Raw genomic sequence first — 13,122 nt, forward strand, 5'->3', positions numbered from 1 at the left:
AGAATAAATTTCAATTTCATTAAGGAATAGTTTGCCCAAAAATGAAACTTTGCTGAAAATGTACTCACCCTCAGGCCATCCAAGATGGAGATGAGTTTTCATTGGAACAGATTTGGAGAAATTTAGCATTGCATCACTTGCTCACCAATGGATTCTCTGCAGTGAATGGGTGCCGTCAGAATGAGAGTCCAAACAGCTGCTAAAAACATCACAATGATCCACTAATAATCCACACGACTCCAGTCCATCAGCAAAAAGCTGCTATTTGTAAGAAAAAAATCCATCATTTAGGCACTTGAACATTTCCATCGTTTTGGGCCAAAATACAAGTCCATAATCCAAAATACTGCATCCTCCAGTGAAAGAATCCATCCTCTGTTGTTCTCTCACATCAAAATCCACTGACATATTCGTTTAGAACTGTTGTGGATTGTTTACATGTAAACAGTGCTTCATCTGTGCATATTTCTCTCCTGATTCAGAAGAGATGACTTTTTCACCGGAGAAAGCAATATTATAGGTAGAGGACCTGTATTTTAGCCATAAGTGATGGTTTGAAGTTAAAAATGTCTTAATGATGGATTTGTTTCTTACAAAAACAGGTTTTCACTTCACAAGATGTTAATTGATGGACTGGAGTCGTGTGGATTATTGTGATGTTTTTATCAACTGTTTGGACTCTCGTTCTGACGGCACCCATTCACTGCAGAGTGGTGAGCAAGTGATTTAATGCTACATTTCTCCAAATCTGATAAAAAAAAATAAAAATAAATAAATCATCTACATCTGGGATGGCCCGAAGGTGATTAAATTTTCATTTTTCAAACAGCTCGACTATAAAGTTCTCTTTTGGATATCTAGTTTGATAAATGTCTAAAGCAAAGCTTTGAAGAACGTTGGCACATTTGATGAGTTCTTCCAAAAAAAGAGCTGCTGATATGAAACTGTGTGCAAATGTGTAATTCTGTCAAATATTTTAAACTTTTCATAGCATGATCCTCCCTCTAGAAATGCAGTCTTTTGCCGGTTTTATTAGGGACACTCAAACAATAATATATAATAATAATTATAATAATATATAATTAATATAGTGAGCAGACAACTTGAATGACTTGTGTAGATTTTAATCCATATACATGATGAATGCTAAATCCCTGACCAGCGCTACATCAGAGAAATTACGGGGACCAAGTGGAAGGTCATTTTCCCCCTCATGTTATTAATAATATTGTATTAATATAATTTGTTGGTGTCCAGCATTATGAATGTAAGCAGTTTTTATATGTTGAAATGATGGCACTTGCTTTATATGGTACATTTATTTATTGGTCTTCACTGAGATTTGGTGATTGTAACGGCGCATATGACGATCATCGCTTCATCTCTGCTGCTCAGTGCAATACACAATAAGGTGAATTCAGTCTGTGTTGTATGTTGATCATAGTTCGTTTCTTATGCTATTGGTGTGGCATAATTGATAACTGTTATATATCATTTCTGCAGCATTAGTGGCACCGAACAGAACAGCAGTCTACTCCAAAACCTCTGAATGGCAGCTGTTATAATTGTCATTATTTTTATTTGTGCAATTCTGTTTAGTGGGACAGAAATTATACACTTCACTTTTAACTTCATAAATGTAGGTCAGATAGTTTTCAGTCAGTATTATGCCTGTACACTCTTGTCCAGGAAGAAGCCAACAATAGGGAATGCCAGGAAGACGTGGAAGAAAAAGAGCAGATTTTCAGTATATTTAGTAACACTACCATTTAAAAGACAACTGTTCATCCTCAAGAACTGAAAACCATCTTATAGTCTCTCATTACATAGTGTCTGCAAGTCTGTTCTCTCACATACAGCACAGAAATAATGCCTGCAGGACATGACCTGGATTCCTGGAGGTCTCTTAGATCTGCTGTTAATGAAGACTTCTAGAACTGAGAGCGGAGTAAGCAATGAGACTGTCAGAAACTTGGTGAATGCTGAGATCTATGTAAATTGGAGGCCAGAAGGTGAAGGAGATCTACCATAAGTATTTCAAAATCAGTTGCAGATGCAGCAGTTTTTAGGATTCAGTGCTTAAATGACACTACTAATTGTATTTCAAATGCAATTTGGATGCTTTCGTTGTATTTTGATTGTGTTTGGGTTGTCAGAATGCAACTTGATGGCATGTTTTAAAACTAGGGCATTTTGAAAATGGCCATTTAGAATTCAAGTAAGCATTACGTGACGTATTGAAAGCAATCATCGAGCATACTGAAGACTGACTAAAATATTAAAATATTTTTGTTTATTGAAATAAAGCTGAGATCAAATAAAAAACAAATATGTATAATAAAATAAATATTGCCTTGGCAGTTTATTCAATTATTTGTATTTCCAGTGTTTCCTTTATTTATTTAAAAATAAACATAAAACTTAAATCAAAATACAATAGACCTATGTAGTAATATTTAAAAAAAGAGAGAATACAAATTACAAAAACGTAAAATGAAACTATAAAAAATATGAAAATAAAAGTTAATTCAAAATATTAATAATAAAACTATAATAGTATATATTATTATTAATGTTGAACACCGTTGTGCTGCTTAATAGTTTATGGAAACTGTGCAAAAACAAAATCCGGATTATTTGATGAATGGAAGGTTCAAGGGAACAGAATTAAAAAAAAAAAAGATTTATTTGTTTGTTTGTTTAGAATTTGAATTAAGGCTTTCATTTCTTTCCAAAAACAACAACAACAACAACAAAAACGTATTGACCACAAACTTGACAAAATTACTAAAAATGAAACTAAACCTAAAAACTGAAAATATTAAAATAAAAGCAAATTAGAAATTATAATCAAACTATACTTTAATAAAACTATACCAAAATAACACTGTTAGTGTTACATTAAGAGAGCGAAGTGATTTAAGCATTTCATATTGCATCTTAGTTTTTATTTTATTTTACTACTAATTATTTTGACATCTGACTTTTTTAAGGATGCACTGACTCCCTTGTCTCCTTGGTGAAAACGCTTCTGCCACAATCCTACAATTTTAGAAAAAAAAAAAAAAAGGTATACAAAACTGTCACTGGGGTGGTACCCTTTCAAAAGGTACTTGTATGTTCCATTTAGGGCTAAATAAGGTACAGACATGTACCTTTTAACTTTTGTACCTTAAGGTACCATCCCAGTGATGGCTCTGTAGCTTTTTTCAAAGAGTGCACTGTTAATCTGACAATAGTGAAGCGTGTTTTCTTTTCTTCAGCAGGGCCTGGAAGGGGAGCAGGCGGCTGCTGGCGTATCAGTAATCAGTTGGCTTTATCTAGACTTGTCACGCACTCAAAGCTCGGCTGGCTATGAACCTCAGGCTCGATCAGAACAGGATGTGCTGGGTAAGCAAGATAAAGCACTTCACAGGGATGAGTATGTCCTACATACTTTCCTTCTATTTTAAATGCCCAATTTAGTGGCTGCGTGCACAATAAAGTTAGAATGTTATTTTTACTTGCCACTATTTTAAGGGCATCTTATTTGAATACAACATTAAAAGAAAAGTTTTGTTTTACAGAATCACATTGTGTCTAGGCGTTGCAACAGGGTGAATTCACTGCCAAAACTAATTTGATTACAAATGACCGCAATATTATACTGCATGTATTATCATAAAAGCTTGAGTAATTATATCATTTTTTGGACTTATACATTTATTGAGTGTTTTATATATATTATAAACCACTACATTTAATCACAAAAACTGTAAACTGAATGCAGTTTAGAATTTACAGAGCAGCCAAATGTCAGAGCTTATATGAAGTAGAAAAATATAATATTATATGTTGGTATCACATAATAGGAACTACATATCAAACTTACATATCAATCTTTTACATATAAAATATAGTAGATCTAATACAGATCAGCAGTCTATTAACAAGTGCTATTACAGTCCAAAAATATATTACAGCAGATTAAACATCGCTATTACAGTTCAAAAATATATTGCAGAAAGAAACGATCATAACATGTATTATACATGTTAGTTAACAAACCCTGAATTTCCCCTTCAGGATTTCCCTAACTAAGGGACCTGAGGGGCACAAAATGTATTTCCTTTCACCTACACAACATCATGTGCCAGATATGAAATATCACATTCAACTTATGAGGATCTCCAGACAATATTTGATTGGGAAGGTTGTTGCGGTAACACAATGAAAATGAACTGCTTTTAACCCGCCTATGTTTATTTTAATTATGCTAAGAAGTCTATAATAATAAGGCACAGACTTCAGCAATGCTGTAGTGAGAATCAGGAAATATTATCAAGCAGGACAATAAATTGCTGTAAGATTATACTATACAAATTTCTCATTTTATGAGCTTTATATAAGGACGTTAACAATGCAGCATAGGGCTAGTTTGAGCTAAAGTACCCTAAGTAACAACAAGTCAACATGAAATGTAAATCAACCCTATCTATTTTTTAATGCATGATTGAGTGTTGCATATTAGTCCAAATTAATTATTTTTGTCTGTAATCTTTTATCAAAATGTCATGACTTAATGATTTTTCATGATCCAGTCAGTTTCAAATAGATAAAATCAATTACTGCACCACAGTTTTTTCTCATCGAATATCTTGTTTCATTCAGAAATACGTCATGGAAGCAAAATGGGTTGCGAACAGCTTTTCACGTTGACTTTAAAACACTTAATAAAAATGTTGGCATTAAAAGACTGAAGCACGATGATAGACAATCTTCTATAACTGAGACTAAATGTATATTTGCTATAGAAGAACTAGAATTAGTATCAAACTTCTTGACTGAATAATGCTATGCATGTAAATGTCTCTTAGAATTCTAGTCTTAGAAACCAACTTTTATTTCTCTGAATAAACCATGCAGTGTCCTGTTGTGTAGCTTCTGCTTTTCTACTCTCGCATAATATACCATAAATCAGTGCATCATTTTTATTCCTGTAGCTCATTCTGAGCCAAAAAAAAAAGTTTTCGCCTGAGTATGATGTCAATAAATATATTGATATAATGCATATATGAGAGAGTCTTCAGTGTTTGTTTTCTTAGCCACCTTCATTTGGCAAAGTATTTCAGCTGTGTGCTTTGATTTCACTTCAAACTTGAGGTCTCTGTCTCATTTCTGTAGGAGTTTGAGATGTTCCTACCAAGCTCTCCAGCAGTTCTGTGCTGTCACGGGGTGTGACAGACACTTTAAAGGCTTTGGGTTTAAGCGTGAGCCCATACAGAAAGTCCATGCTGGGAGTCCTTTCTGCTGTAAAACTACACTGATGGACCAGCAAGGAGGTGAAGAGGAAAAGCTGTATCTTGGACAGGTCTTCTCCAATGCATCTACGCTTCCCCACGGAGAAGATCAGCACGTTGGTGGTTAAGTCTTTGTTGAGAGCTCCATCCTCATCCAGGAAGCGCTGTGGGTTGAATTCCTCTGGTTGGTCCCATTTGGTCGGGTCATGGTTCAAAGACCACTGGTTGACGAAAATGACGGTATTTTTAGGGATGGGATAACCATTGATGGACGTGTCTGTGGTTGTGCTGTGGGGAATCGTTACAGGGATGAACGAGGTGAATCGCATGACTTCGTAGATGAAAGCCATGACATATGGAAGATGAGGCTGGTCTGCGATGGTTGGAAGGCGACTGCGATCCGCTACTTTGTCAACATCCTCCTGAAGACGTTTCTGGACTTCTGGATACCTGCAATGTAAGTGAAGACCAACATTTTCAACTTACTAAGTTCCCCCAATCACCAAGGATTGAATTGAATATGGATATTGAAAACACTCCTGTTGCAAATAGAAGGACTAAACAACATTTTTACATTTGGTTGGTGATTTAAATGAAATTTTATTCCATATCCCTTCTATTTAAAAATAAAACAGGCCTATCATCTCATCTGTACTAGTATCCTGCATGAAGCAGTCATTGTGTTTGAGTTTCACAGAGTGGCCTACATGTTTAAAAGTGGTAGTGGGTCAGATTTCATTTTGTGTTGCTGTAACCTGCCCTCATTATTTGCTGCCAATACCTGCACGGAAGAGTTACATAACACATGAGAGCTGTTTGCTGTTATTGAGATCTGTTCGTCTCTTGAACAATCTGTGAGTTGTCGCACTGCACATTTAAAGTGCCAAAAAATTACAGTGCTGTCATCATTTGCTCATTTTCATGTCATTCTAAATCCATCATTTTTTCTTTATGCTGAGCAGCATAAAAGATGTATTGCAGCGGCTCTTTTTCATGCAATGAAAGTGTTTATTTATGGTGTCAAAAAAAATTTGACAAGCTTAAGTCTGCTAAGGGTTACTTTTGTTAACTTTTAGGAGTACACTAGATGAAGGTCAACAGACCTGAGTTAAAAGTAATAAAAGTCCCATTATGATTTCCTAAGCAGTTTGAACATCCTTCAGTATTTCTTCTTTTGTTTAAAAAAATAAATAAATAAAAATTGTGGAAAATGATATAATTCTAATTTTGTATTAATTTTATAATTTTACATATTAAAAATTTAATAATATACAAAAATAAAACGTGTGATTGAAAATCACGCTGAAATGATTAATTATTCGAACGACTTGAAGATGAGTAAATGTCGTCTTTATGCATTTGTGGTAGACATAAAGCATTACCTGACTAGTAGCAGAATGATCCACTGTAGAGCCGTAGATAGAGTGTCTTGACTGGCCCCAAAAATATCTGAGATGGTCGATGGCACGTACTCTTTATCCAGAAAGACCCCCGGCCCCCTTGAGAGCCCTTTATCCAGAGCAACGATGAACGCATCAGTCATGTCACGGACGAGGCTCAGTAAAATAGTCTTGCGGTGCTCCGCCACTTTGGAATGAATGAACTCGTTAAACTCATTGTTGAGTTCTTTAAACTGGTCAAAGAGAGTTTTGATTGGGTTTGGGAAGTACTGCAGCCAGGGCATCACGTCCACGATGCTTCCAGCTCCGACTGTCTTGGTGAACTGCTCATTTCTGCCCACCACCTGCAGGAACTCCTCATCATCATACGCGTATCGGTTCCCGAAGCAAACGGCGCTCATGGTGTTCGCCACCGACACCACCACGTACCGGTGAGGTTCGAAGTACTGCTGCTCGCGGGTTTTATTCAGAAACAAACCGATGAGCTCTCCGATCTCGCTCACGATGTGCTTCTCAAAAGTCTGCTTGGTGTGAATGTTGGCTGTGGAGAACGTTCTCACGGTGCTGTGTGCGATCTTCCGATGCAGTTTCCACCACTGGCTGTAGTTACCGAACGCCAGGCTTTTCCCACTGGACACGAACCGGAAAGAAGCGAAATCGGGTCTGCCGGCGAAATCGACACCTTTTTTAATTAGCGCCTCTTTAATTGCGTCTCCGTTGAGAACCACCACGTTCCGGCTGCCCAGTTTGATCTGAAACACGTCGCCGTACTTCTGAGCCATCCGGGTGAAGTAAAAGTGAGGTGAGGAACCGAGCTGAGCGGCGTTACCGATGACCGGCCACGGGAACGGACCCGGTAACTGCCGTGGCCCGGATCGACGCCAGAACATGAGCATTAGTATAGCAGCATAACATAGCAGCGATAGTAAAACACTCCGCGCTGACAGTTGAATGAAATCACCCAGAACCGCCTGGAAATCCATCATCGAAGTATTTGCAAGTCTCAAAATCAATGCAGATTCACTCCGAAATGATCAAACACCTGTCGAGCATCAGATCAGTGCTGAAGTTTCCAGCGCTCGCGGCGTGTCTGAGTGACTCATATGAAACCAGAGAGTATAAAGTCTCAGAGTAGTGTTGTGATGGTCGGTCTAAGGTCAGATGAGTTTATTCAAGAATGTATGCACGACTAAATAACATCACTGAGAGTCTCCTCCTTTACACACTCCTCTCCCTCCCTCTCTCTCTCTCTCTCTCTCTCTCTCTCTCTCTCTGAATGCGTGACTGAATGTTTTTCAAAACTTCAGAAATGTGCGTGAGAACAGATCATGTGGAGAACGATGTTGTGTGCTGAGACAATGGATCATATCTTACCTTTTATAAGGAACTAATGTTTGACAGGACAGTAATAGCCTATACTTCCGTTATGCTTCATCACTGTGGAAAATAAAATAGATAAGCTAACGTGATGGAAAATTATGCAATGATGGAGATTTTTTGATAGTATTTTCCTCTTTCTCTGTTTCCACCTGTTGCCACTAGGAGGACCCCATTCCCAACCGGCTCTGAATTACATGACACTCAAATTAATTATTAAAAGGAAAATAAAGACCTACATTTATTCGTTTGTAATTCTATAAATGTGGTTCTTCGTATTTTATTATTGCAGACTACTTGGGATACCGGAATATCACACAATGTTTGATATGAAAACATGTCATGATGGTCACGATCCACTGATTTCACAAAGAAGATGCAGTTTCAAATTGTGCTTAAACAGGCAAACAACACCGAGTGAGCCATCTTTGAAATTCGCTTCATAATTGATATATATTTTTCAAAACAGTTTAAATGACATCAGGCTATTTGGTTGTTTGTTTAACATATTTTAAAAGAAATATAAAATATTAATGTAGTTAATGTAACTAGCAAATGTAAAAAAATAAAAAAATAAAATCACTACACATAAAGATATATTAATAAAAATGAAAAAGTAGGCCTAAGTATGCGGAGTGAGTGCAGCGTCATCTCGTGTGTTCAGTACCACGGACAGCGCGCGAGCGCTTCTGCGCGGATTACGTCACGTCAAATCACTTATCAGGATTTGATCCCCAGAGAAAGACTGACTCTTTACAGCAACCAAGACTTAAAAACAAGTTCAAATGAGCTATTATATAGAATAAAATAACAATAACAGTAAGTTATTTTTAAGACACTGTGCATCAAAAATTGGATTCAACGTTTAGACATACTGATACTTTTATTATTATTATTATTTTTTAATATAATTTATTATTGTCCACATTCTAAAATAATAGTAAAGTCATCAAATAATGAGTTCACATGTATGCTTGACATCTGTTAGCTCCTTTTAATTCGCTATCCGGCCAAATATACGCTTTAAAATGAAGGAAATTGATACATATGTAAGTAGCAAATATTGTAGTTTTATAATGTTGAATTATTATTATTATTATGATTTGTATTATTAAAATATTGCGTATATATATGTGTCTCTGTCCATTTTTGTTTGAAGTTCCTGCTAATAGAAAAAAAACAGGACCTGTGAACTCATATCAATAAATCGAATCATTCGGCCAAGTTTTGGGACCTTGCGGACACACACACACACACACACACACACACCCCTACCTCTACACCCCAAAACAAGCTCAATTTATTCGTTTAGTTGGTTTGCAACTTTGCATTAATCTTTATAGATATTTATACCCTTTTCAATGTTCCCTCTATTATTTTTTTTTCTTGCTGAGCAAAACGTTTCTCAATTGGGCGGACATTTCGGCCACCCGAGCAAAAACATTCTTTATTTCCAGACCTGTACAGCACACACACAAAAATGTGCGTAACTTTTAACTTTAATGTGCTATATATATTTGATTTGATCCTTGATGTTACTAAATGATGCATATTTTAGATTGCCATGGAAAAACATTTTTACAGTGCTGTGTTACCAAGAAATTCTATTAAAAATAATAATAAAAAAAATCTCAAGCAGAACAGTTAAATTCTTTATAATAATATAATATAATATAATATGAAAACATGAAGCAGATATTGCTCATGTGTGTGACTGTAAATGTCTCTGAGTTTTGTTACTGTTCTGTGCCCATCCTCCTCTATTTCCAGCACCTAATCAAGCCGCTCTTTAAAACATGATGACGTTTTATTTCACATGTCATTTTTTTTGCGTTAACTCTCGTGTTGAGCTATTTCGTCCACAACCATTAAAGTATTCGATTTCTACAGCGACTCATTCGGCGCACACCATTCTCTTTCTATGAAGCCTGTAAACCTCATTCACCGGTTCTAACTCTATAGCGACACAAACTCTATAGCCGTTTGCCCAAGCATTGCATTTATTTCGTATTCACTAGAATTCAATCAAATGGCTTTCTCAACTCATTTTTGCGTCTGTCCTGTGCGCGGCATATTATTTCTTCTGCGCGCAGGTTAGAGGGAACATATTATTATTATTATTTTAAATATGCTTGTTGTAACATTTTTTTCCTTTTATAGTCCTTAAAACCAGACCTTATAGAATAAATATACCTTAAAATAGACCTGTAAATAGACCTTATAGAATTTCTAAACTGTCTTATGACGCTACCCTGACTAATGCCTATTAAAAAATCTGGGTAATTAGTGATATTTTTGCTTAACATGCTTACAATCTATGAAGATATTTGCATTTATTTATTTATTCTGTGCTTAATTTGTTTCTTTCTTCTCTGTTAGTTCTCTCATGTTTGGAACAACATAATTCCATGTATAGATGGATTTTCTTTGACATATTATCAGTGCTTCTGTTTTGTTTTTTTTCTAGTTATGGTCTCTACACCACTTCATTTTTTAGGAAAACTGGAAAATGTGGACTTGTGGTCTCCCTGTGAACAGACTCCAGACCCCCAGGCCTCTTTATTACATCAAAGAGCCAGACCATGCTGAGACAGGCCCTGACACACACACATGTGGTCCAGGTGTTTCCAGGTAATTGTAAAGCTGTGTGCTGTGATTTTTATGTGTTTTATATAAAGCCAGTGCCGGTTTGACAGTCTGCATTCTGTGAAACTCTATGTACATCACATAGATCATACGGTGTAAGATATAAAAAACATTATTTAAAAAAAAAAAAAAAGAATTATTTGAAAATTATTTAATGACTGAGAGCAGAAGATAAGCCAGTCTCAAGCACACACCATTTTTCCGATGTACACACAGCTGTGACAAACTACTGCAGTTAGTGCAATTACTCAATGAAGTATTGCACATTTTCCTGAGCTGTTACTTCATGGATATTATAGTTTATATAGTCACTGGCCTGCCCTAGTTGTGCTACACAGCAGTTGTCAATATAGATCTTTTTTATGCTGTACTATTTTTGTTCAATCAGATGTGCAGGATTTCAGAACTGTGAATGTGTCTAATAAGAAAGATGTCAGGTTTTTCCTGTTTCTTTATATATATATATATATATATATATATATATATATATAAAGAAACAGGAAAAACCTGACATCTTTCTTATTAGACACATTCACAGTTCTGAAATCCTGCACATCTGATTGAACAAAAATAGTACAGCATAAAAAAGATCTATATTGACAACTGCTGTGTAGCACAACTAGGGCAGGCCAGTGACTATATAAACTATAATATCCATGAAGTAACAGCTCAGGAAAATGTGCAATACTTCATTGAGTAATTGCACTGACTGCAGTAGTTTGTCACAGCTGTGTGTACATCGGAAAAATGGTGTGTGCTTGAGACTGGCTTATCTTCTGCTCTCAGTCAGAGCAGTCAACTTCTGGAGGAAACAGACTACAGGAGAAATGGCCATGGGGCGTTGAGTTGAGCGCTGCAGTCATGCACAGGCACTTTATCACAAGAGGTGACATTAGACACTACTGGAGCTGTCTGCTTAAAGCTTTGCCTTTTTTTTCACTGTTGCTGCTTGGCTGATTAAGATTTTACAGACAAGTTTACCTGTATTACTTTCAAGGTAAATAAACCGGAAGAGCCTCAGAATGCTAAAACTTTAAAATATTCAAGTTCCATATGTAAAATTCTTCCATTTTGTGCACTTCAATTTAATGCTCAATTGAAGACTTTAGATGCAAAACCTCTTAGATTTTTCTTTCAAATGAGCATTTTAATCGGGCTTCTTTATCCTGTATACTATGGAAGTCAATAGCTACCAGCAACTGTTTGGTTGCTTGCATTCTTCAAGATATTTTCTTTTGCACTAAACAGTAAAAATAAATTAATACAGGTTTGGAACAATTTGAGGGTGAGTAAATGATGACAGAATTTAAAGTTTTGGTTGCACTATTGCTTTAAGTGAAAACTTGCATATGAATTTCAAATTTTCTTCTTAAATCACTTAACAGTGTTAATATAAAGTGTAAATTTAGATCAGAGATCCCCAAACCAGGTCCCGTTGGCCAAAGTTGACCCATGATAACCTTTGATTTGGCCCACCATGCCATTTCACAAGAGGAAGGAAAAAATAGGGGGGAAAAACATGTAATTGAAGCATATCTTCATTTTTAATAAATATTTTTGTTTTACCATTTTCTTGCTTTTTTTTTTTGCATTGAAATGAAAAAAAAAAAAAAACAGGAACAATTTGAGGGTGAGTAAATGATGACAGAATTTAAAGTTTTGGTTGCACTATTGCTTTAAGTGAAAACTTGCATATGAATTTCAAATTTTCTTCTTAAATCACTTAACAGTGTTAATATAAAGTGTAAACAGCAATAAAGCAAAAATATTAAAGCTAACAGTAATCATTAACAACAAAACAAATTTCAGCTGCAAGTGAAAAGGTTTTTCCCTGTCGCCATCTGTGTAACTGTAAACACTGTGAAATGTGATATTGTAGTTGTGTTGTTGAATAGTAGGTCACAGAAGTTCATTTAGCAAAGAATATTGTGCTTCCTCCCCCAAGTTAACAGTACTTTATGTGGTTTTGCACCAGGAGAAAATGACAATTGCTGATCTCTTTTTGTTTGCATAGCTGAATACAGAACTTTAGAACACTCATAAAAATACAAAATGCAATTGCATTGCAAATGATTAAATACAAATAAATTCATATGTCCCCTTTTGCTTTCTTGACAGATACAATGAAGCTGACATGATATCTATCTATCTATCTATCTATCTATCTATCTATCTTTTTTTTCTTTCTTTTTTTCAGTGTTCCAAACCTATGACTGTCTTTCCATGGAACACAAGAGATGTTTGCAGAATTAATTAATTTATTTAAGACTCCTATTCTATTCTATTCTATTCTATTCTATTTTATTCTATCCTGTGTCCCAAACCTATGACTTTCTTTCCAGGGAACACAAGAGATGTTTGCAGAATGTTGCAGAATTTATTTATTTTAGATCTTTATTTTGTTTTGTTTTGTTCACTGT

The 13,122-nt window shown here is 35.6% G+C and overlaps 1 protein-coding gene across 1 annotated transcript; it reads right to left on the reverse strand.

The window, feature by feature from the left end:
* Nucleotides 1-4,842: 4,842 nt before the first annotated feature.
* LOC107719205 (cytochrome P450 1B1-like) lies at nt 4,843-7,665 on the reverse strand. The gene is made up of 2 exons (XM_016526575.1): nt 6,662-7,665; nt 4,843-5,729 (listed from the first exon to the last, which is right to left on the reverse strand). The coding sequence occupies exons 1-2, from the start codon at nt 7,663-7,665 to the stop codon at nt 5,132-5,134; spliced, it is 1,602 nt and encodes a 533-aa protein (XP_016382061.1). The 3' UTR covers nt 4,843-5,131.
* Nucleotides 7,666-13,122: the final 5,457 nt, after the last annotated feature.

This window comes from Sinocyclocheilus rhinocerous, unplaced genomic scaffold (genome assembly GCF_001515625.1).
Source record: "Sinocyclocheilus rhinocerous isolate Xijiao unplaced genomic scaffold, SAMN03320098_v1.1 scaffold513, whole genome shotgun sequence".
NCBI lineage: Eukaryota > Metazoa > Chordata > Actinopteri > Cypriniformes > Cyprinidae > Sinocyclocheilus > Sinocyclocheilus rhinocerous.